Genomic DNA, 25,843 nt, shown 5'->3' with positions numbered 1-25,843 from the left:
CTTTCCAATGCCCTGTCATTAGGACATTTTGACTTTAAGAAAAAGTCTATTTTGATCACGGATGCGAGTAATGTTGGATATGGGGCAGTGCTATTACAGGTGTCAGATAGGAATGAAACTATCATTGGGTTTGCATCATGCAGATTGCAGGGAGCGGAAAAATCATATTCTACTATAGAAAAGGAAGCACTGGGGTGTTGTTGGGGAATAGCACATTTTAGGTATTATCTGTGGGGGTTGCCTTTTGTTGTGAAAACGGATCATAAACCTTTGGTCCATGTTTTTAAAGGTGGACGGGGTTTATATGGAAGTGTAACTCCCCGTATATCGAGGTGGTTGCTATCTGTTTTAGACTACAATTTTGTGGTGGAGTATGTGCGTGGCAATAGAAATGTTATTGCCGATTGTCTCTCAAAAATGCCGGTGGAAGATGATTGTGTAGGAGTTTTGGAGGATTTTGTTGTCAGTGTAGACAGTGAATTTGCTCTTAGTAAGGATGAGTGGAGAGAAGCTACGGGGAAGGAAGAGGAATATAAGAAGGTGAAAGATTTGATTATTCATTCTTTGAATGGATTTAGTGAAGGGACAATTCATAAACAATACATGTCAATTAAGGAAGAACTTAGCTTGCAAGGTGACAAGATTTTAGGAAGAAATAGGATAGCTCCACCAGTTTTATTGAGATCAAAGTTGTTGAGAATTGTACATGAAGGGCATCTAGGTAGGAGTTTGACTAAGCGAATCTTATTGGTGGCCAGAGATGGACAAGAATGTGGAAGATCTTGTGCGAGATTGTCATGCTTGCGGCAATAGTGATAAGGTAAAGGCTACAAGAGAACCTCCATTGAGATGTGTGGAATTACCTATGAAACCTTGGGAGAAATTAGGTTTGGATGTTTTGGGTCCGATTGACAAGTTGGGAAGCAATAATCGTTTTTTTCTCGTATTGGTTGATTACCATAGTAAATGGTTTACTTGCAAATCAATGGGGCAAGTCTGCACTGCAAATGTAATAGCATTTTTAAAAGAAGCGTTCTTGGAAGAAGGGGTGCCAAAAACTCTTGTAACTGATAATGGTGTTCAGTTAGTTTCTTCGGAAATGACTAGTTTTCTTTTTAGTCTTGGAATTAGTCATGAGAGAGTGGCTTTGTTCCGTCCGCAAGCCAATGGACTTGTAGAAAGGGTGAACAGAATTGTAATGGATTGTATTCAACTTTCTTTGGCTAATGGATTATTATGAAAAGATGAATTACGGAGAATGATGTGGGGTCATAGAATTACGCCTCATTCTGTAACTGGAATTTCACCTTTTGTGGCTTTGAAGGGAAGAGGACTGGGTACTACGAAGTCTCCGATGTGGTTAAAGGAAAAAAAAAATCAGGTTTGGGTAGATAGGGAAAGGATGAGGTCAACAGTTGAAGACTATCAGTGGCGTAATAAGAAGGAATTTGATAATAGGAAATGTGCTAAGTAGTTGGTCTTTGCGGAAGGTGATTGGGTTGTTGAAAGAAAATGTGGTTTTGTAAGGAAGGGAGAAAGTAAGTGTTCTCAGCTGCAAAAAGTAGTTTCTGTTAAGGGTTCTGTGGCTGAACTAGATGATGGCAAGAATTGGAGTTTTGCTAGTTTGTGCAAAGTATCTCATCTGTAATGCATTTATAATTTGTAATGTTTTATAAATGCATTTGTATTTTGTAATGTTTTCTTGCAGAATGTTTTCAATTATATACATAGATTATCATTCTTCTAATGTTCTCTTATTTTTTCTTTTACATTCCATAGGGGGGGAAGATGTGTAGTAATGTTTAGAAGTGCATGATGCAGTTATGATTCAGTGGAACTGCATCACAGTGAATGTTCTAACGTAAACCAGTACTTGGTGAGACTGCTGATGGTTGCTGCATATATCTTGTACTCCATTAAAGATACTTCTGAAATTTAATTCAAGTATTTGCGTGGATTACTACACGTTTCTTACACAGAAAAATTTTATTTTCTTTCAAATAGCAAACAAAATTGCTTTAGATATGGAAAGCATCTATGATCTAACGAAATTAATATGTAATGCGTGTACAATTTGAAAATAGACCCTCCTCCATCGCATTGTAATGCAAGGTTTGCAAAGGAATTAGAAAGAAAATAAAATGTGTAATCTTGCAAACAATATCTACGTTTAATGCATTCCAGTACAGGGAAGCCTGGGTTTCCATGCAATTTCATTAGTGACTTTGCCTGCTTTGAACTCTGCAGTCAATTATTGCAGACAGGGAAACTAGAGCATGACTGGAATGTGAGCACAGCATGAGGTGCACGTGCGATTACAGTGCAGGCACTGCTTTAAAATGAACAAGCTCTTATTTTCTAGAATCAGTGATGGCAGCAGCAGAACAAAGCAGTGTAAAAATGTCTACCTATCCCTCATGCGAGATGCGCACGTGCCAGTGCTTTGGTTATAATTTGTTTCACAGTCTGCCGTTCTCGATCAGGGATTCTATTCGCAACACTATTTAATAAGCCACTAAATCTACTCTTTTCTCCAATATTTTGTGGAGCTTTTCATTATATTGGATACTTTTGTTCGGAAAATGTACTCTATTTAGGTCGTTGGATGCTAATGATGTAGTGCGCCTCCCCTGTGCACCTCCCTGTCTCGATAAATCAACAAAAAATGTACTTGCAAAGCTAGAAATCTGCACATCTCACCCACACAAAGATGCAAAGTCCAGCACACCCAGTGACTTGAGATGCTTACAAGTTGGGAACCTTATTAACTGTTATTTTCACCATCAGCAGCAGGACACTTGTCCTTTGCTACTCCAATCTACTCTTCCTTTCTAATTCTATATTGTTACGGTTAATACACATGCAGCTACAGCAGGCTGGTGACCCTGTGGCAGGGGGTCCACACCTGTAGCTTGAGGAAGCTGCAACACGAACACTATAGGAAGAGACGCTGATTTTAACTAGCGCTCCGCTGCATAAAGCGCAGAGGCGCGCTTTTAATCTCTGGACATTGTTGGTTCTTATCCTCCCCGGATTCCTGGACGCTTACCTGCTCACTCCTCCTGAGTGCACCGGCAGCCGGCTGAGCGCTGATCGCATCGGCGGGCTCTCAGCGGCCGGCGGCGCCATCTTGGGCTGGTTTCTCGGGTGAGGCGAGGCCAGTGTCATCATCGCCACACCCCCGAGTTCCGCCCCTACTTAGGAGTGCTGAATTCTCCAACTCGCGGCTACAGCAGGCTGGTGACCCTGTGGCAGGGGGTCCACGCCTGTAGCTTGAGGAAGCTGCAACACGAACACTATAGGAAGAGACGCTGATTTTAACTAGCGCTCCGCTGCATAAAGCGCAGAGGCGCGCTTTTAATCTCTGGACATTGTTGGTTCTTATCCTCCCCGGATTCCTGGACGCTTACCTGCTCCCTCCTCCTGAGTGCACCGGCAGCCGGCTGAGCGCTGATCGCATCGGCGGGCTCTCAGCGGCCGGCGGCGCCATCTTGGGCTGGGTTGCTCGGGTGATGCGAGGCCAGTGTCATCATCACCACACCCCCGAGTTCCGCCCCTACTTAAACGGCCCATTATGTGTCAGCGCAGCGGACGAGCGCAGCGGGCGCAACGAAGGCGCGCCAGAGTTGCGCCTGAGTTAAGCCCGTCTGCGCCCGTCCGCGGCCGACCGGGACCCGGGCCCACCCCCCCTGGCCTATTTGTGAAGTACTCATCTTCGGAACTTCTAAGCCTGCGTCCTCATATACCCCATGGTTCTTGCCAGCACTCACTATCTCCACATATATTGACACGCATTCAACGGCTAGGACTCTCTCCCCCCCCCCCTTCCCAGTGAACGACGCTCAGCCTGTTTTACCATCTACTTCTGAGCTTCGACCTGCACCGACTGTAACGCACAGCTTGCGCTGTTACTACCTCAACACCCAGTCCTTAGTTAAAAACCAAGTTGATATTTTTCTATTCCTGTAGGAGGCAAAACCTGACATCCTTTTACTTGCTGAAACTTGGTTAACCCCTCAGTCCCTTCCCGATATTCTTGTAGCACTTCCCTCAGAATATTATATTTTGACAGCCAATCGCACATCCGGGAAGGCGGGAGGTGGCGTAGCAGCTATTATCCTGAAATCTCTCCATTTTAGGGAATTACCCTCTCTGACCCTTCCGGACACCGAGAACCTGGTGATCAAGCTTGACACTGAAAGTGGGGCCCTCATCCCGGTGCTGATATATCGCCCTCCCCAATACATGACCAAGTATCCATCTCTTCTGGCTGAGCAGTTGGCCTCATACGTAGTCAGCTACTCTAAAACCATCCTAATTGGGGATCTAAACTACTGGTTCGACAGCATAGATTCAGATACCCAAGCTGCTGAACTAAAAGACCTGCTTACAGACCTTAATTTAACCCAGCACATTCACTCATCTACCCACCATAAAGGTCAAAGTCTTGACCAAATCTGGACGCACAACTTATCACTACCTAACCCTGTTATTAGCCCACGCATATGGTCGGATCATTTCGTTATTCATTTCACATTAGAAATACCAGGGAATGTTAAGTCCAGACCATGCATGGGCAAAGAATTCCGTAAATGGAAATCTATGGACCTACCGGGATTCATTGATGTTCTAAGTAAATCTGTGAAAAACCACAAATAACAACGGGTCAAGAAACAAAGTAAAGCTATCTAGAAACCTGTGTGCTATTGATGGGATACAATCTATGAATCCACAGTGTTCATGGTGAAAAAATGTGTTCCCATCAGATACCCGTCCTGTACCGCCCTACATCATTTGGGATCCTTCACCCGAAGGAAGTGGAAACGAATCCACAAAAAGAAGAAATGCCATGTGTAGCATGTGACTAAGTGAATTAATATTGGGTTGTAGGAGTGGAAGAAATACATTTTAATAGAATCCTACCCACACCCAAGGTTAAAAAACAGTGCAAAGTAGTGTTACAAATAACTACTTAGGTGTAATCCAGGTCACCTGGCATTTCTTCTTTTTGCACTGCTAGCTATTTTTACCCCCTGATACCACCATATAGTTTTCCTCTACACATCACTGCATCCTTCAATACGATTAGGCTACAATCTACCTAATCCATAGTGGATTCGTTTCCACTTCCTTCGGGTGAAGGATCCCAAATGATGTAGGGCGGTACAGGACGGGTATCTGATGGGAACACATTTTTTCACCATGAACACTGTGGATTCATAGATTGTATCCCATCAATAGCACACAGGTTTCTAGATAGCTTTACTTTGTTTCTTGACCCGTTGTTATTTGTGGTTTTTCATTACTTGTAGGGATCATAACAATGCAAGGTCAATAAATATTCCCCTAATACGCCCTCCTTATTGTATTGTTGTTCTAAGTAAATCTGTACCTTTGCCGCACGATGACCTGGACACTGGTGAGAGAGCGCTGTCAAACTGGCTAGGCAACGCAGCTGATCTCTCAGCCCCCCTGGTACTGGTCTCTAGCATTAGAGGGAATGATGCCCACAAATGGTTTACCCAAGAACTGAAAAATCTTAAATTAGGGGTACGACAAAAGGAACGGAAATGGAGACAAAATTACTCCCCTCAAGACAGGAAAGTGTATTGTGCTGCTAGGAAGGAGTTCCAAAAAACCCTGCACCAACACAAAACCAATTACTTTTCCCAAAAATTTTTAACCTCTTCCAATAAAACTAAAGATGTATTTAATATAGTTAATGAGCTCTGCGACGATGATAGGACAGCTCCCTCAATAGCTCCCACCCAGAAGTTGTGTGACTCTCTGAATGAATACTTCAGAGAGAAAATTTTAACTATAAAATGCAACATTGCAAGTTCTCCTAGATCATCTCCTTTGGATGATATTTTTAATAATCCCGCTACATTAGATGCCTTCCCTGCCATAGACTCTAAAACATTTTCTGCTCTCCTGGCACGTGTCAAGTCTGGCTCACCCGACGACATCTGCCCACCTTACATCTTCACAGAAATAGGGCACTCCATCCCTCAGGGGATCCTTCCTCTGCTTAATGACTCACTTGATGAGGGAAAGGTACCTGTAGGGTTTAAACACGCTTTACTCATTCCCTTGATTAAAAAACCTGGCCTGGACCCCCATGATCCATCAAATTATTGTCCGATATCCTTGTTGCCATTCCTTTCAAAGATCCTGGAGGCACATGCTGCTAGCAGTCTCTCTAGTTTCGTTGAAACCACTGGATATCTAGAACCCAATCAAGCTGGGTTTCGACCGGGGCATTCTACCGAGATGGTGACATTGGCGGTCCAGAATGTACTTAGATGCAACGCGGACAAGGACATTCAGCAAGCACTAGTACTTCTTGACCTGTCGGCCGCATTCGACACGGTCGACCACACCATCTTGGTCGACCGTGTCGAACAGGCGGGCCTAAGAGGCTCGGCCTTGAGATGGCTGAAGTCATTTATCTCAGATCGCACCCAGGCAGTGAGATTAGGAACCTTTACAGCCCCTAAAATTAAAAATGAATGCGGAGTCCCTCAGGGATCGTCCCTGTCCCTACTTTTATTTAATTTGTATTTACGACCCCTGTTGTTTTCATTAAGAAAGTTTAGAGCTTTAATTTTTAACTATGCAGATGATTTACAACTGATCTTCCGTCTGGACTCCCCTGGTGCTGCCACCGAATTTCGGGAGGCCATGGTCCACATTGTTATGTTATGTTATGTTATGTTAAAATGGGACTTTTATAGCGCAGCGGCTACTCCAAAGGAGTGTCCCGGCGCTTTGAGCTCCCGACCAGAGAAAAGAGCTAAAAAACATAACAATCAAAGAGCAGGGGCCTAGAAGAGGGGGCAAATTATCCAGCGAACAACCAGGTTTTTAGGTCTTTCCTGAAGACGAGCAGGTTTGCGGTGTTTCGCAGGGACACCGGTAGAGAATTCCATAGCTGAGGAGCAAGGAAACTAAAGGACCGGCCGCCTAGCCGAGCCCTTTTGATGCGTGGCACCCGAGCCAAAGCCATGGCTTCTGACCTGAGGGATCGTGCAGGTCGATAGAAGTCCAACCTCCTCTGAAGATATTTGGCACCATTGCCATGCAAGGCCTTATGGGCAAGAGTCATGGCCTTGAATAGTATCCTCTTCCGCACCGGAAGCCAGTGAAGGGATACAAGGAGATTAGAGGCACTAGTGCGGCGGTGTAGGCCAAAAATAGCACGCGCAGCAGCGTTCTGGGTGACCTGCAGGCGCTGGAGGAGGTATTCAGGCAAGCCCAGATATAGGACATTGGCATAGTCCAATCTGGACCCTATGAGGGCCTGAACAGTGATCCTCCGATGTTGCTCCGAGAGAAGGGGGAAGAACTTGCGCAGCATTCTGAGAATCCCAAAACATGTTCCCGTAAGAGTAGAAACCTGGGATTTGAGCGAGAGCTCGTTGTCAATTTTAACTCCCAGGTTCTTAGCCCACTTAGAGGACTGAGTGGGAGGGAACATGTCAGCAGGCCACCATCCCTCCCAGTCTGGTTCTGATGGGCATCCGAAGAATAGAATTTCAGATTTGTCCGAGTTACACTTAAGGCTGTTGTGTGAAAACCAGCTAAAAACAGCCCCAAGGCACTCACGGATCCTTTCTCCATCGAACTCTTCGCTCTTGCGACAGGTGAAAATGGATGAGCCTAAATCACCTGAAACTCAACCCAGGCAAAACTGAATTGATTTTGCCTGGGAAGAGTGAACTGTACTGGGGGCCACATTTTTGGCCTCCAGAAATGGGAAATCCTGCAGCCAAGTCCCAAACAGTAAAAAGCCAAGGGGTCACTTTTAATGAAGACCTTTCGCTTAAAAGTCAGGTAGGGACTGTGGTATCTTCAAGTTTCTTTCAACTTCGTAAGATCAAGAAGATTGCCCACCTATTAACTCACCCTGCTCTGATCCAAGTTATCATCGCCCTTGTGCTGTCCCGCCTGGACTATTCCAACAGTTTGTATTTGGGTCTTCCAGCCGGGCAGCTCAAGAGACTTCAACTTGTTCAGAACCAAGCGGCCAGGCTGATTTGTAAGATTCCCAAATGGCAGTCCATCAGGCCGGGTCTGGCCAGTCTCCACTGGTTGCCAGTAGCGCAGAGAGCAACATTTAAAGCTGGATGCATTATCTTTAGGGCTCTACAAGGTAAGGGCCCTGGATTTATTAGCAGCCTGCTTGTTAGTTACACCCCCTCTCGTGCTCTTCGCTCAGGTCAAAAGAACTTGTTAGTGGTGCCTCGTATTAGGAAACAACGCCAGGGAGGCGGTTCTTTTCACTTCCTGGCCTCCTCCCTGTGGAACTCTCTGCCACTGACACTGAGACTTCATGAAGACCTGCTGGCTTTCAGACAAGCTTTCAAAACTTGGCTTTTTAGGCAAGCCTACCCATAGTTAATTTCTGCCTCTCTCTTATATGTTATGTCTCTGCAAATCTTCCAACAGCGCCATGAAGCCTATGGGCGTACGTGCGCTTAATAAATTTAATTTAACATAACATAACATAACAGCTGACTTCTAAATACCGTGGTAATACTGGGCCCAACCATGTCCCCAGTACAATGACCAATGTCATGTGGAAATCGGTCATTTTGTTCTGCCCGATTATTGCTGTTGCGTTTATGCAATGCATTAAGTTCAAAACAACATTTGCACATGGTTTTTCCTCTGCCACCCTGTTTTTGTGTGATTTTTTGAGTGAGCACAATTTGTCCTAATAGCATAATGTACACAACCTGAAAAAAGTCCTTTTGACACCTTATTCTCCTCTGATTTTACACTTTGACAGCACAATGGAGCTTAATCTGAGCACAACTCCGTTTGCTAAAACTTGTTGAGCGGTTTTATGAAAAATATGATGGTGTAAATGTCCTGCTCACCCTTGCAAAGAGGGACCTTTAATGTACATAGAATTGGAAGTGTTAAGCTAAACTACAAAAGAAGGCATTCAGCTAAATGACACTTGTGGAGCACTGGTGGTCGGAACAAACTACGTCCCTCATTTTATAAAGAAATAATAATTAATACTATCATGCACTGAAACATAGGACAAGTAATGTTACAGTGATAGTATAAATATATGTAGAATTCCCCTTAGAATTTTCCCCGGTCTCTCAGACTCTGTTAATATTTTGTAGAGACAGTACACATTTTAACACCTTGGCTGCTGTGGTTATTTTTCCCCTGTGCTGAAAAATGTAAGCACCAATGTTACATGACGAGCTCAGCTCTTCATCAGCACACGACCACCGTGGCTGATGACGAGCTGAGCTCGTTATCAGCATCGAAGGGGTTAAGAAGCATTATTTGAAGTAAACATTAACATCACTGAAAATCAATGCTTATTGTCAGAGGGGCAAGATGGCCCGCCAGCAGCCCGTAGGGGAAAGTCGCATTTTCTCTTCTCTCCCAAATGGTGATGGTTCCCCGACCCTGACCCTGACCGATCCTGTAGTTATGTAACTGAAGCTTTGAGAAAAAAGAGTGGAAAAAAGAAACAAGGAGAACCAACTAGAGAAATAATATAACGTAATGCTCGGATTGTTTGGAGTGTTGGTTAAGTGGACGGACTCGATTCAGCGCTCACTGCGCTTTACCGAACTGAGGCAGACAGATAAGAAAAACCTGACTCTGAACGCTAATCTTCTGCTTTTAGGTACTGCAAGGTATTGTCGAACCGGCTGGAGTAAGCTGGTGCAAGCTATGGCCCAGAAATTGCAGAAATCGCCAAGGCAACATAGACAGCATCGAGAGGATCGTGATAAGCGAGGTGAAGCAGAGGATGTCACCGCTACTGATCCTGGTGCTCCGGCGAATAATCTTAGGACAAAGATGAGATCGAAAGCGCAGATGCGCAGAGAGGCAACGAAGGAACTAAAAGCCCAAAAAAGAAAAGAAAAAGAAACAGATCTGGAACAAAGAAAGATACCCACTATGAAAAAAAGTAACAAGGAGCAAACAACACCTGCGGATTTAGCGGTGAGAGAGACAGCTCTTCGTCAGCCCACTACAATGGAGTCCTTTTCCCCTCTCCCTTCTCTCCCAGCTTCAGCCCTGATTTCGACTCCAACCGTGACTAGAATGTGTGCCGAAAAAACGCCGGAGCAAACCCACCTGCACCCGATGCAAGCAGTCAGTGAAGTTACAGAAGCAGCGGATACTGGACCCTTTACGAGTGAGCCGCGCTGTGAGGGCAGGACTGCGAGCAACGTGCAGCCATCCGTAACGTAGCCTGAGATGTCAGCTTCTGAGAGGGAGATGCTGAGAACGGACGCAGGCATGAAACCGGCTAACGTGGATGGAAATGCGGATGCGGCTGCTACTCTGCTGGCAGATACCGCCATAGTAAGGAGGACATCAAAGGTATGTGATGACGATATGATGCAGCCCTCGACTGGTAGTGGGGTCTCAGGGCCTAATGGGCAGAGTTATGGGCAGTAAGTAATTATATTGAGAGATGACCTCTGTAGCGATGGGGTTAGAACAAATAATGATATGCGATTACAGTATACAATGAAAATGCAGTACAATCTATCGAAAAGACTCCTCGAGCGGGGGGAGCGGCTATACCAATAACAGTGGAGGTGGACATACCAGCCTCTGCAGGGTTGCTGGCACAAGCAAATGTAGAAATGCTTGACATTAATATAAGCGCTATAGATAATGCGCAACTGCAAACTGAGAACGCTGCCACGAGCCCGATGTGTAATCTACAAGAAGAGAATATTCCTACACAAGTTGTGGCCTCTCCTAGCGACGAATGTTTCTATACTGGTAATGATGAAGATGATGAGGAAGAAGATGAGGGGGGAGGAGGGTTCAGATACAGACTCTATTATCAGTGAAGGTTCTGAAACAGATCCAGACATCACCTCACCCTCTCCTGAGAGCCATAACGAGGACTCAGTTCAAGAAGTTTCTGGAACAAATCAAGAGGCTGTACATAGAGGACGTGCAAGGAGGACAGATAAGAACAAAAATAAGACTAGATTACGCAGCAGTGCTAAAAACCCCGAAGCTCTCCTCGACTATTAGTTGCCAAGAAACTTGATTGGGATTACTCGGCCACCTCACAGTTATATCAAGATGGAGCTCCTGGTCAACAGCATTCTAACCCAGAGGCAGGAGGGAGAGGTGGTAATTCTAATTTTGACCTACTATTCTCAACCCTAAAACAAATTCAGGGTGAAGCCAGGGCTGAAAGTCGGAGGGCAGAACATGCTAACAAAAAAATACAGAGTACATTACAAAAGATGAACAAACTGTATACAGAGGTGGTTAACAGAGTTTCAGAAGTGGAGGAAAGGACAGGGAAAATCGAAGATGATGTGGTGAAGCTTCAGGAAACTAAACAGGAACAAGACAAGACATCTTCAGACGTGCTCTGGAAATTAGAAGATTTTGAAAACAGACAGAGACGTAATAATATAAGACTACTTGGGGTGGAGGAAGGGAAGGAGGGGGAAGATGTGCGGGCATTTGTGGTTGAATTACTGAAAGGAGCATTTCTGGAAATGGACTGATGGAACTGGGAAAGTGAGATACAGCGAGCCCATAGGTTCCCAATGACACAGAGAAGGGGTAACACTCCTACTAAATCACGTGCAATTTTGGTATACGTAGATAATTTTTTGTTAAGGGAGGAAATAATGAGTAAGGCAAAACCACAAACCAAGTGTACATACAAGGGCAAATCTTACTTCGCCCAACCTGACTTCTGCCACGCCACTCTTGAGAGGAGATGGCGTATGAGGCAGTTGATAACTCCTTTTCAGAATATAGGTTGTGAGGTTTACTTAATGTTTCCAGCGCGCCTCAAAGTAGCTTTCAATGGGCATGTCAGAGTTTTCTACTCCGAAATTATGGCTCAAGAGTACCTCACTTCTCTTAGAGAGGTGGTGGCGGTGGGGAGGGACCTCGGAAGAAGTAGTAAGGATCAACATTAATATCACGTATTGAAAACACACTGAGCACTGGATGCAAGATATGCAAAACATGTAGAGTTCATTAGAGTATATTATTTCTATTCTTATCACGTCTTACACTAGGCTTGGGGGTCAGGGATAAAAAAGGGGGGGGGGAGATGAGATATGATACAAGATGGGAGAGGGGAGAGACGAGACAACCTATGGGGTCTCGGCTGTCAGATATAGGTCTGTCGGACCCATTTGCCAGTATGGGGGGTGGGGTGCCTGGGGAGGGGAGGGGAGGTGTACAAGGCACAATATAATGCAAAAACACAAGGGATATATAGGAGATTGTAGTAAACAAATAGATCTGGAGAATTCAGAACTAAAATGTTTTTTTATGGATGTATCAGCAAGGAAAAACAGTAAAAAGAATTTAAGGGCACTAGATTTGTAACCTGGAATGTCTTCGGGTTAAACGATTATCAGAAGAGACAAAGGGTCTCAATTGCATTAAGACAAATGAATGTAAATTTTATATTCTTACAAGAAACCCATATCATGTCTTCACAAGTGCACCTGCTGGAGCAGATGGGCTTTCATGTATTAGTATATTCTAGGCAAGGTACCAAAACTAGAGGAGTAGCAATAATGTCAAGAAACAAGAATGTTGTAGTCAGAAAGAAATTGGAAGATCAGTGGGGGGGGGCGCAATGGTTAAATGTTTGATTGAGGGGGACTGGACAACCTTGGGGGTTGTATATGGATCAACAGAGGACAACCCAGAGATCCTAGAATTCCTGGACACGGAACTTGCTATATGGGCCCCTCGTATCATTATTGCTGGAGATTTCAACAATAATGGGGCAGATGGGCTAGGGGTAGGCTCCTTTGGTAGATATCAAGGTAGAAAAAAAAAAGAGTACATCAAGTGCTATCTAATTTACAAATGAATAATACCTTGTCAGATGTGTGGGGGAAAATCAGAGCAGATAAAAAAGGATATACTTATTACTCGACTCCCCACCGAATTTGTCTAAGGCTAGACTATTTCTTTGTACCAAACTCAATGCTTTCTAGCTTTTAGATAGATAGACTTCCCCGAATTCTCAGTGATCACAATCCCTTTATTTTAACATTAAAAACAACAGTAGGAACTAGAACTGAGAGGGTTTGGACCTTTGAAAGGGGACTCCTACAGGATGACAAGTATATACATCATATGTCAAAGGGGGTGAAAGATTTCTTTGAGAGTAATAGAGGAAGTGCGGCTGTAGGGATGGTCTGGGATGCCTTCAAGGCAGGTGCCCGCGGAGAGACCCTCAGCTTTAGCGCATTTAAGCGTAAACAGTAGCAGCTCAGGAATAATGAATTAGTCAAGGCAGCTGTAGACGCTGAGGAGGAGTTACATCAATGTGTATTAACAGGGATATCAGTGGATCAAGCGCTTATTAAGGTAATGAAAGCAAAAAGTGAGGCAGAAGAAGACATTGAGAATAAGGCAGCCAAGAATATTATGGTCAAAAGAGAGATGCTATGAATTTAGTGAGAAAGTAGGTCGTGTTTTAGCCATACGTACTAGACAAATAGCAGCATCAGGAATGAAAAGGGAAATCAGGGATATAACTGGCGGATTGCACACGGATTCACAGGAAATACGAGAAGTGTTTAGGAATTTCTATGAGTCACTATACGACGACCAGCATCCTACTGACCCTACGGAAATAACAGAGTATTTACAGGAAATACCAGTGGAAAGGCTTACAGATGAGGAGGCAGAAGGGTTAGAAGAACCTTTGGAAATAGTAGAGATTAAAACAGCTATAGCAAATCTCCCCTCAGGGAAAGCTGCTGGCCCTGACCAGCTCCCTATTGAATTCTACAAAAAATTTTGGGAAATACTTGGAAATGATCTAGTTATGACAATACAGACATCCCAAACAGGGGAATCTATTCCAGGTTCATGGGGGGGGGGGTGCGGATATTGTGCTAATTTTAAAAAGGGGGAAACCTGCTACCGAGCCGGGGTCTTATAGACCGATTACGTTAATGAATACTGACACAAAAATTTCTTCTAAGGCACTGGCAACGAGATTTGCTACAACATTAGGAAACCTTGTAAGTAATAACCAACACAGGTTTATTCCTGGAAGGGGCACCACACACCATACGCGCAAGGTTATCACCCTATTTGATGCAGCGGAGGTCACAGGAGACCCGATGGCGGTTATGTTATTGAATGCCGAAAAGGCTTTTGATCGGGTCTCCTGGGACTATCTGTGGCATGTTTTAATGAGGGCAGGGGTTAAAAAGGGATATATTAGAGCACTACAGACATTATACACTGATCCAGTAGCTTCTATAAGAGTAAATGCAGGCTCTACTCGGCAATTCAGGATTAAGCGGGGCACGAGGCATGGATGCCCGTGCTCCCCGCTTTTGTTCGCAATGTATATGGACCCATTAATCCGTAGGATAGAGATGTGTGAGAGAATTACTCCCTTGCCCACACATCTGGGGCAATGCAAGATCCTTGCATACGCCGACGATATGGCAGTGATCACACCAAATCCCACGGAGGCTATTTGCAGAAAGAGATTGAGGCACGGAGGTTTGGATGTATTTCGAGATACGCTTTAAACACATCTAAGACTAAGCATGAGCGAATTTTGCAAATCTGGCGTTCGTGAATTTTGCGAATTTGCAAACTCGCAATCCGCAAAATCCGCAAATTCTCGCGAATTTGCGGATTTTTTTTGTGTGTTCACAAGGATTTCTGCCAGTTCGCGAGGGTTTTGTACCAGTTCCCAATTGCGAACTTACATGTCGGCTCGCAACGGTCGCGATTATGTTGTTTCTACGTCTGGTTCATCATCACAGGTTCCCAGCACCCTCTGTTTCACCCCTGCCACCCTCTGTTTCACCCATGCCACCCTCTGGTACATCAATGCCACCCTCTGGTTCATCATCACTGTAGATTATGGGGGGAAAAAGCAAGCACACCAGCCCTGCTTCAACTGACATGAATTAATTTGGGGTTGATTTATTAATGTGTCACTGTTTTAAAATTCCAGTCTGGCACCTGCTTCCTTATCTGTAATTTGCTTTCTGTTGCAGTGCAATTTTTTTTCCAGGATCTTTTATGGCCTACTTGTAGCTATTCTATGAGCCTGCTGTGAGGGTCAGAGCGGGGTCATACAATTGTTGCAACTAGCAACAGAACTCTGGAGGGGCCCCAGTCAGGAAGCACGACAGGGAATGGTTACTAATGATGAGTTTGAACTTTTGAACCTGCTGAATGCTTTCACTTTTGCAAAACTCGTTTTTCTGCAGAACAGCATTACAGCAACTGTAATGCCCCAAACAAGCTTACTTGTGAAAGTTGATTTCTAATCCAAAAGTGATCCAAAGAAAGTCAAAAGGCCTCAAATCCAAAAAAGTGCCGGCAAATGTCAACCTGAGGAGTTATTCTGATAAAAATCATCATTTTCAGAAGGTCTATGCTGCTTGCTAGTGGATTTCTTGTGCAGAATTGCAATTTTTGTAATTTCGCGAGTGCTAGATTGTTGCTGCCTACATGTTCGCAATTGGGAACTTACACCGCACGCCGCAAAATTGTATCACCAAGAAAAAAAAATCCGCTGCGTGCGAATTTGCGGATTTTCAGTTAATTCGCGAGCGTTCGCGGATTGCGAATTTACCGAAAATCCGCAAAATTCGCGAGCGGAACGGATTTTCCGCCCATGCTTATCTAAGACACAGATAATTTAAAACTCTCATTCACAATGTAATGACATTCGAGTGGTTCAAACAGGGGTGTATCTTGGAGTATATATTACGGCTGAACTCGATACCTTAGTGGAAAAAAACATAGCCCCAATAATTGCTAAAGTAGGGAAGGAATTAGATAGACTTGATAATTTACACCTCTCAATTGTTGGACGAACAAACATTGTAAAAATGATGGTTCTGCCAAAATTTCTTTACATATTTAGAGCGATTCCACTATTTTTTGAGAATAAGTGGTTTAAGACCTGTGAACATATGATCAATCGGTTCATTTGGGCAAAGGGGAAAACAAGGAGAGCGCTCAGATTTATGACACTTACACGTGAAAGGGGAGGATGGGCGCAACCAGATATAAAGTTATATTATTGGGCAGCAGCATTATAATATATGGTGGGTCTGTTGGGAGGAGCAGAGGCAGAAGCGCAGGACGAATTTGGTACATTAGCTATTTACGGATTAGTTATGGGAGCGGAGGCAGAAAATTTACTCTTGAAATTCACAGACGCAAGTTACTTCAAAAGGACAAGATTTAAAACTATTCTAGCAGCATATAAAATATGGAAATCATTCGCTAAGAGGTTTGGTATTGGAAAGTATAATGCTTATACAAGATTAGAAGGTAACTCCACTCTCCCTAGTGAGGTTTTTTCTGGTACAGTCTTTAATGAGTGGGGGAGGCAAGGAATTCAGAAGATTGGTGATATTCTAGGCCTGCAAGGCATGATGCATTTCTCAGAGCTACAGTCACGCTATGGCTTAGATACAAGACAATTTTTCAAATATCTCCAAGTAAGAAGCTTTATTAATAAAAAAAAGGGAGGTCCCGCGGGCTTTGCGAAGAATCCAATAATGGAGGTTATACAAACAGGTATAGATTGTACGATTAAGAGGTTTTATTTAGAATTATCAAACTCGAAGAAAGATGGCTTGGAAAAGTGGGCGGATAAATGGGCAACTGGTTTAGATATAGACCGAGGCCAGTTTTCTCTATCATTAGATATGGGACAGAAATTGCTGTGCTCAGCCCCATTACAATCCCAGCACTACAAAGTTTTGTATCACTTATATTATACCCCAGCGAAAATCGCCCATGGGGAGCTGTATCAGGTATTAGATGCTTTAGATGTGGCAGCTTAGAGGCTGATTTAGTACACGTTTTTGCATCATGCCCTCACCTGGAAACAACCAAGAAGGATATAGAGAACTTTCTAAATAATGCATTAGGAATCGAGATTGTATTAACTCCATCAATAATATTACTAGGAGTTGATGCGGAGGGGCAGATACGGAGCGGAAGCTTTATTTTCTTAGCAATGGCAGTTTTGAGATTATGTACAGCCACAGCATGGCTTGATCCCCTCCCCCCGACGTCCCATCAATGGTTAGCTAAACTACTGTCTATTTATAAGCTAGAATCTGCTATATATGCTAGGAAGGGGAAAAAGGGAAGGAAACTGGGCATACAAATTTGGGAACCGATTATTCGTTGGAAAGAAGGAAATATTAGTTGATAGACATTTTGCTGGTCTGTTTATTTTTTCTCTGTTATTAATGTCTCTTTTTCTGAGAACTATACTGTAGCTAGATGATTATGTTCTCCTGTAATTAGGTCTTGATTTAAGAATGTAACGACATGTAGACAACTGCATTTATGTAACAATTGATCCTATATATGTATTTTATATAATTTTATTTGTTTTTTCTGAATGTGCCCTGTACATGCAATAAAAAGGGGAAAAACTCAATAAAAAAATATTTTAAAAAAAAAGAAAATCAATGCTTATTGAATGTACCAAATAAATTAACTTTAAAAACTGTTCAAATTAATAACTGTTCTGATTCACATTAAACATTATCAATAACGTTGGCCATCCCCAACAATTGCAACATTTTAGCACATAGATGCCTGAAGATTGCATTTTCTACATTTCGAACTTCGTGGACAATACCTTTGGCTATTATGCCTGATCTCTAAAGGTCAGATTCACAAAGGTATTTGAGCCCCAGAGTGCAGTTACATTCCTACCTAAAATCCATTTGGAAGGACAGCAATCCAATTTGGATTAAAAAAAACTTAACATAGGCTTAATTGTGCCCTTGCAAATGGCACTTTTTAACTTGTATTGATTTGCAGCGAATCCCAAAATATTCTACCTACAAAAATAAGTGACCACATATTTGTGGATTTTACATAATTCTCATTGATCATTTCTCATCCAGGAAACTCTTGCCAATTTCATGCTAGTGGTTCCGGAACATCCTTGAATTTATTCAAAAGGTACTAAGGGACTTATTACAATGTTGTTCGGAAAGGCTCTGAACGACAGTCAGATTCTCCTAAACTGTGTCTGAAACAGTTTCCGACCGACTCCAAAACATTTCTGACCGACTGATTATGATGGAAAGGAAACTATTCGGTCAGTCTGAATCGGTTCCGACTGGCCTTTAGAGACTCTGAGTCAATCAAAGCCGAATTGTACAGCTCTATGGACCACATTTCTAACCGGGGTATTATGATGTCGGATTTGGACAGCATTTCTGAATCATTCTGTCTGACATGGAACGGCTGTCAGAAAATGATTTTGGGGGCCTTAGCAGGCCCCCCTTCACCCGGAGGTCTCTGGTCGGGGCACATGGGGGTACCCAAGGGACCCCCCCCCCCCCCATTAAAATCATGCTACTTGTGACAGGGTGCAGGTTTTTCCATAACCAGACTTTTTTTCAATGGGAGCCTGTGTTGTAGGTTGGAAAAAAGGCTACCATTGAAATAAATGGAGGCTTTTCGAACGGTGTTCGGAAACATCGTAATCGGTCGGTCGGACTCCTCAAACATGAGTCGGTCAGAATGGATTCCAACAAGGATTCAGTCGGATTGCTCTCTGACCAACATTGTAATGAAGCCCTGAATTGTCAGATGAAGGAGGAGGATCTCGTCATAATAAGTGGATCCTTCATAGAATGAAAAATATTATCCTTGGACAAACAAAGAAATCGACTTGGATGCAGAAATGAACATTTACATTATTTTTAATTATGTATTGGATATTATACAAATTGAACCACAAGTTATTCAAATAAATACCTATGCCTTGCTAAGGCAATCATAGTCTAGTAAATGAGGGATTTATTGTGGATCATGCGAAAGACAAATTTCCCTTCAAAGTAGGAGTAATCCTATGTGAGCACATTTATACTTCTCCTTCTTGGGCTTAATGAAATGGAAAACAAGAGGGCAAAATTCTAAAATTTGGAGAAACACTTGTTATTTTGCATATGCAAGATGATGTGCACCAATACCTCCACGCACTTGGTTGGCATCTCTGCTGGTTTATCAAAGATGACAAAGCGGTACCACCCAGGTGTCAGTGAATGGTCGCATATCAGATCTTGAATGGATGACTGCTGGATTCTTGAGGAATCGAAACCAATGCTTCTGTAGGAGTTCTGAAGAATCTGATGCCCGCTGGGATAGCACTCTGGCGCTGTGGGTAGAAGAAAATTATGATTACTTTTGGACACACACATTTATTTTGTCACTGAGCCATAGATACACAGTGGTAGATTGGTGTAACCCTTAATGTCTATTTATTTGTTCTGGATAACAGTTCAATCTTTTAGCTCCTAATATTATGGCGACAGTAAATCTAGTGTGAATTTCAAACATGAAGAATTATGCAAGGATATCAATCGGCAAAAAATGCTTCCTGAAAAGCAAGATCAGGAGAATTCAAATTGTATTTATGATAGTAAAAAATAAAACTATTGCAAAAAACACCAAATTGTTATTTTTCATAAGCATGCAATTTAAAATACACTGTACACCATAACATTTTTAATTTGCTACAGATGTACGAAGTTCCATTTCACTTAAATCATAGTTTTTTGTAAAAAAAGAATTGACCAACACGAGAAAGACAACACCTCATTCTAGGGGCTGACAGCAACTTTGTAGAACATTTTTACAACTTAATGGGGTGCAGCACAAACAGTAGATACATTGGTTCGGTCCAGGACTCCATTTTAGGACTTAAATTACAGGATAAGCATAAAATAGTTTATGGACATTTCAGTTTTAAATGACATTTGAATAAACAGGAAGTAAACTCATGTATTACTTATCAGACCAAAAGTTAGCTCAACAAGCTTCAAACTTCAAGCTGACAACTGTGTGTAACATAAAAGTCCCAGGTTGGAAACCTAGTGGATACACTCTGCTGGTCATTCTTCCAAAGTTGATAAAATGAAATGAACTAGTCACAAATGTCACTTAGTCTCAAGTGTCAAGAAACAATTTAGTTTATGGTGTGTAGTACAGAAATGTTCACTGTTATTAATATGGCTCAGGAATTTTTTTTACTTCATGTTATTAAAGTTTACACAACATTTTATAAAGTCATCCTTTAAAGCCAGAGCAATTCATTCTCATTTCCCATGTATATAAATATAAATCAGTTTTATAAATATAGCTAAATCCATAGAGGAATGAACTCGCGTTTTGCAAAACAAATGTTCGAGAGTTAAGAATTAGTTATTTATTTGCAAGTGTTTATTAAATAGTACAATTTTGGTAGGAATAAATAAGCACTGGCAAAGCAAATCGGTCTCGCCTATGCAAAAGATATTGGCTTTGGCAATGAGTTTTAGCCATTATGTATATAAGTGTGGCTGCCGTTCAGCATGGCTAAATGTTAGTGGCATGGAGTGGGGTGAGGTAGATTGGAGTGGGGTAGATTGGGGTAGAGTAGAGTAAATTGGCATTGAGTGGAGTGGTGGAAGGGATTGGGGTAGATTGAAGTGGGCGAGTGGGGTAGATTCGTGGGGTTGATTAGAAAGGGGTAGATTGAATTGGGGCAAATTGTGGTGAAGTCGGGCGATTGGAGTGGGCCATTGGGGTTGAGTGGGGTAGATTGGAGTGAGGTAGATTAGGGTACAATGGAGTGGGATATATTGGGGTAGATTGGAGTGGGGAAGAGTGGGGTGGATTGGGGTAGATTGGAGTGGAGTTTGGTAGACTAGAGTGGAGCCATGTAGATTGGAGTGGGGAAGATTGAAGTGGGGTGGATTATAGTAATGGAGAAGGGGTAGGTTGGGTATGTTGGAGTGGGGTAGATTTAGATGAAGTGGATTGGGATACATTGGGATAATGTTGTAGATTGGAGTGGTGTGGGATGGGGTGTGGTAGATTGGAGTGGGGTAGATTGAATTTGGGTGGATTGTGATAAAGTGGGTAGATTGGGGTAGAGATGGGTAGATTGGAGTGGGGTAGACTGTAGTAGAGTGGAGTGGGATATATTGAGGTAGACTGGAGTTGAATGGGGTAGATTGGGGGAAGAGCAGAGTACAGTGAATTAAGGTAGATTGGAGTGGAGTGCAGTAGATTGGAGTGGGGTAGATTAGAGTGGAATGGGGTAGACTTGAGTGAGATAGAGAGGAGCGGGGTAGATTGGAATGGAGTTGAATAGAGCAGTGTGTAGAAGATAGGGATGGGATAGATTTAGTTAGGGTGGTGTAAATTCAAGTGGAGTAGATTGGAATGGAGCAGATGGAAGTGAGGTAGATTGGAGTCGTATGAAATGGGGTGCACCGTGGTGGAATGGGTTAGATTGGAATGGAGTTGGGTAGATTTGGGTGGTATGCTGTAGTTTGGAGTAAAGTTGAGTGTGGTAGATTGGGTAGAGTGGAATAGAGTGTGGTAGACTGGGGCAGAGTGGGGTGGGATAGAGTGGAATTGGATAGATTGGAGTGAGATAGATTGGAGTACAGTGTAGTGGGGTAGAATAGGATGGAGTGGGGTAAAATATGATGTGGTAGAATGGAGTGGGGTAGATTAGAGTGGAGGAGATTGGAGTGAGGTTCATTAAAGAGGGATGATTGCAGTGGGGTAGAATGTAGTGGAGGGGAGGTAGATTGGAGAAGAAGGGTTGGATTGGACTGGGGGTAGAGTGGCGTGGGGTAGAATGCGATGAGGTGGAGCAGGGTGGATTGGGGCGAGTGGGGTACATTGGGCAGAGCGGGGTGGCGTGGGTTGGAGTGGGGTGGAGTTGGTTAAAGTGGAGTGAGTTAAATTTGAGTGGAGTGTGGTAGATTGGAGTTTGGTAGATTAGACTGGAGTGCAGTAGATTGGGTGGAGTGGGATAAATTTTGGTGTAGAGTGGAGAGGATTGGATGGACTGGTGTGGAGATTAGAGTGGAGTGGGGTAAATTGAAATGTAGTGGGGTAAATTGGACTGGGGTAGACTTGAGTGGAGTGGGGTAGACTTGAGTGGAGTCAGGTAAAGGGGAGAGGGTTGGGTAGGGGTAGATTGGAGTGGATTAAGTTGAGGTAGATTGGAGTGGGGTAGACATCAATAGATTGGAGCAGAGTGGGATAGATTTGAGTGGAGTGGGATAGATTTGAGTGTAGTGGGGCTGAGTATATTAGACTGGAGAGGAGTGGGGTACAGTGGAGTGGGGTGGAATGGAGTGTGGGCTAGATTGGATCGTGGTTGAGTGGAGTGGGTTACATTGAGTGGAGTGGGTTCGATTGGATGGTGTGGGGTAGATTGGGTAGCGTGGGGTAGATTGCAGCAAAATGGGGTGCATTAGATTGGTGTAGAGTGGAGTGGGATAGATTGAAGTGGGATGGGGTAGATTGGGTGGAATAGGGTGATTGGAGTTGAATACATTGGGGTAGATTATAGTGAAGTGGGGTGGGTTAGATTATGGCACATTAGAGAGGAGGGGGACAGTGGAGTGGGGAGAATCGGAATGGTGAATATTGGAGTGGTAAGTGGTATGGAGGGGAGTAGAGTGTTGTAGAATGTAGAGGCATGGCATAGAGTGTAAGGCGATAGACTGGTGTTAAGTCGCATAGTGTGTAGTATGCAAGGTGTGGTAGCACTGCCATTACAGACAACACATTTTCAATTGAAATGGCTATTACATTTGCACAAAAAAAATGGTGTTACTGCACACAAATGATAATGTGTGCAAATGTCATCACTTAGTGTATTGATTTGCTTTGATCGTATTCACATATTTATTTCCACCACACTTCAGAATATTACAAAACAAATGGTCTTCATTTGTACTCATTCTGAACCATCAGCACATTTCTTTTTGTGGGTCTGTCTGCTAATCCCTCTCTTCCTATATTGATAATCACAGAATTGTCACATAAATTCTCTCACTTTGAAGTCAGAGAAAGAAAAGTAAACACCAATCTCCCTGGGAAGAATGGGTGTGTCATTTGACCTCTGTCTTTGAATGCACAGCACATGTGACAAGAACAGTATTTAAATGCCTGTTTACAGAAAGCACATTTGTGGAAGAATACAGTAAACAAGGTTCGGGAAATGGGAGGGACGAACTCAAGCTGGACAGACTAAAGCAAATAAAGCGAGCAAATTGAATGCCAGAAAATGTCAGTTACAATCCACAAAGCCAATTGTAAGCAAAGGGTGGAATGCATTCCTGGATCAGCTTTTTGAATATCCCCAAGTTGTCTTTAGCAAACCAAACAGCTGCACTGTCTTGTAGGTTGCGGCATAAATATGAGCAAATCTGTATTCACCATGATTCAATAAAATATATATAGGCTCCAAAAGAAACCTTTTAAAAGATATTAAGACAATGTTATATCTCTAGAGGCAGAGTTTAATGTTATCATATTTACCTTCAATATCCCCATGAAAATGGTCTTCTCAGCACTGTGTCCTTGCCCATATAAAAAAAAACAAATACTTTAGGGCTGCTAGTGTCTTCATGACAACTTCTTTGGAGTTCAAACGATTATCACCAAAATGTGTGCTATTGTAAATGAGCTGCTCGAGAAGTTCATCAGGCCCTTTAAGTTTTCTACTTTTCTCAATATCTGAAATCATGCCATGTTCAAAACTTAAATAAATGACGACTTGAGAGTTATTACCCACAGTACCTAAAATTCTAAAGTTCTGTCTAGGCAACTTTTATGGTCTCATTCTCAGTGGCATAACGAACTATGAGGGGGGCCCCCTTGCAATGTACATGGAGTGGGCCCCCCCACACTCTGGACCCAGTCAGGTGCTCTCAGGCGAGGGGTTTGCCACCGTGCACCATGCCGAAGGAGACCTCCTGAGCTCGAGCCTCCCCACGTCACAGGGGATGCTAGAGCTAATGTTGTGCCTGACCTCATTCTGCGAGCATCGCCCCAATGAAAAGCATTGCAGATTCCATAATGCAATTTACAACATGACAGGAGGAGGAAAGCTTCTCAGGCAACCTGATCATCACCCTCAAAGCTTGTTCAGACCCACCTCCTCCATCATCCAGACCATCACCATCTAACACTAAAACGGTTGCTGAAAAGGTGAGAAAAGTGATCAAAAATAGTGTCCAACTACTTGTGCCAACTAGTGACAAAGAGAGGAGAGTAGGAAAAAGAGAGGAGAATAGTTTCCAGTATCACACTCACGCAGTTCTATTGGCTACTCATACTGTAAGTAAATCAGGAAGAATTTTGAGGGGATGCACTTAATGTTGTTCTCTCTTCGCTTGCCAAAATGCCACCAACAAGCCTTCCCTTGACTCCAGCATGAGGGAGGGAGTTCTAGGATTCCCACCATGCTACCACTAGAAACCTAAACACTTTATCATGGTGAGGTTCTAGGTCATAGCCACATTGAGGTACTAGGACCATTTAACCTTTCTCAAACCAGCACTCCAAACTCCCTCACCAGCCCTATCATAATGATACCATTCAACCGACTATAATTCGGTTTCCTCTTCTCCCTCACCGTGCTCATCATAAGAGATGGGTATTGTGCAATCTCTTTGGGTTAGGCTGCAGACAGCTCTAAAACACAAACAAGCAAAACTCTCTGATATCCAAAGTTTTTATATATATTAAAAACAAAAACCAATGAACCAGTAAATTGGAATTACTTCATTCCACTACATTGTTATCAAACATAAGTGCAGTGACTGTAGTGAATCCAGTGACAAAAGTGAAATACGTAGTGACACTTATATACAAGGACGTTGAATGAATACACTTTACAAAAAAGGAGAAGGGGAAAGGGGGAAGAGTAGCACGATATGTTCTTTTATCGTTTTGTGGCCAGTTTCATCCTAGTAAAAGTTCCAAGGAAAGCAAGGAATTATTGTCCATATTCCTGGAATTATCTTGGCCAAAAGGAAAAGCGTCGACGTTTCGACCCTGGTTGCGCCCCAGTTGGTGGTCGCGGCGGGTCTTTATCAAGACAAAGGGGGGATGGGAGATGTTCAACAATTAATGTAATCCAGAAGGTAGCCCGTTGGTCAACCCTCAATATACAGACATCAGCGTCAGTGCTTCCGTGATGTGGTAAAAGCGATCCAACCGTGAAAGCCAGAACCGATGTCTCTGGGTGAAAACGCTTGTGAGCGTTTTCACCCAGAGAGCTCGGTTCTGGCTTTCACGGTTGGATCGCTTTTACCACATCACGGAAGCACTGACGCTGATGTCTGTATATTGAGGGTTGACCAACGGGCTACCTTCTGGATTACATTAATTGTTGAACATCTCCCATCCCCCCTTTGTCTTGATAAAGACCCGCCGCGACCACCAACTGGGGCGCAACCAGGGTCGAAACGTCGACGCTTTTCCTTTTGGCCAAGATAATTCCAGGAATATGGACAATAATTCCTTGCTTTCCTTGGAACTTTTACTAGGATGAAACTGGCCACAAAACGATAAAAGAACATATCGTGCTACTCTTCCCCCTTTCCCCTTCTCCTTTTTTGTAAAGTGTATTCATTCAACGTCCTTGTATATAAGTGTCACTACGTATTTCACTTTTGTCACTGGATTCACTACAGTCACTGCACTTATGTTTGATAACAATGTAGTGGAATGAAGTAATTCCAATTTACTGGTTCATTGGTTTTTGTTTTTAATATATATAAAAACTTTGGATATCAGAGAGTTTTGCTTGTTTGTGTTTTAGAGCTGTCTGCAGCCTAACCCAAAGAGATTGCACAATACCCGACAGAACCACTTTTTTGTCAATCGCATATACCCAGGTTCTGAGGGACACAGGGTTACCCCATTTTGTTAAAATACATCATAAGAGATGGGCATAATCTTTCTCTCGTGTGGGACATGCTGAGAATCGTGGACTCTTAAAAAGAAAGCAGAGCATCAT

General features: G+C 43.1%; 1 protein-coding gene across 1 annotated transcript in view; it reads right to left on the bottom strand.

Annotated features, from left to right (window-relative positions):
- VWDE (von Willebrand factor D and EGF domains) overlaps window positions 1-25,843 on the bottom strand; it is a 395,553-nt gene that overhangs the window by 328,912 nt on the left and 40,798 nt on the right. Inside the window, exon 2 of the mRNA XM_086941980.1 lies at window positions 18,999-19,183. Within this exon, the coding sequence (XP_086798106.1) occupies window positions 18,999-19,183 (185 nt within the window). The remainder of the gene's footprint in view (window positions 1-18,998; window positions 19,184-25,843) is intronic.

Source organism: Lissotriton vulgaris, chromosome 10, assembly GCF_964263255.1.
Source record: "Lissotriton vulgaris chromosome 10, aLisVul1.2, whole genome shotgun sequence".
NCBI classification, from domain to species: Eukaryota; Metazoa; Chordata; class Amphibia; order Caudata; family Salamandridae; genus Lissotriton; species Lissotriton vulgaris.
The sequence above is the reverse complement of the archived record's forward strand: the minus strand, read 5'-3'. Positions and strand labels throughout refer to the sequence as shown.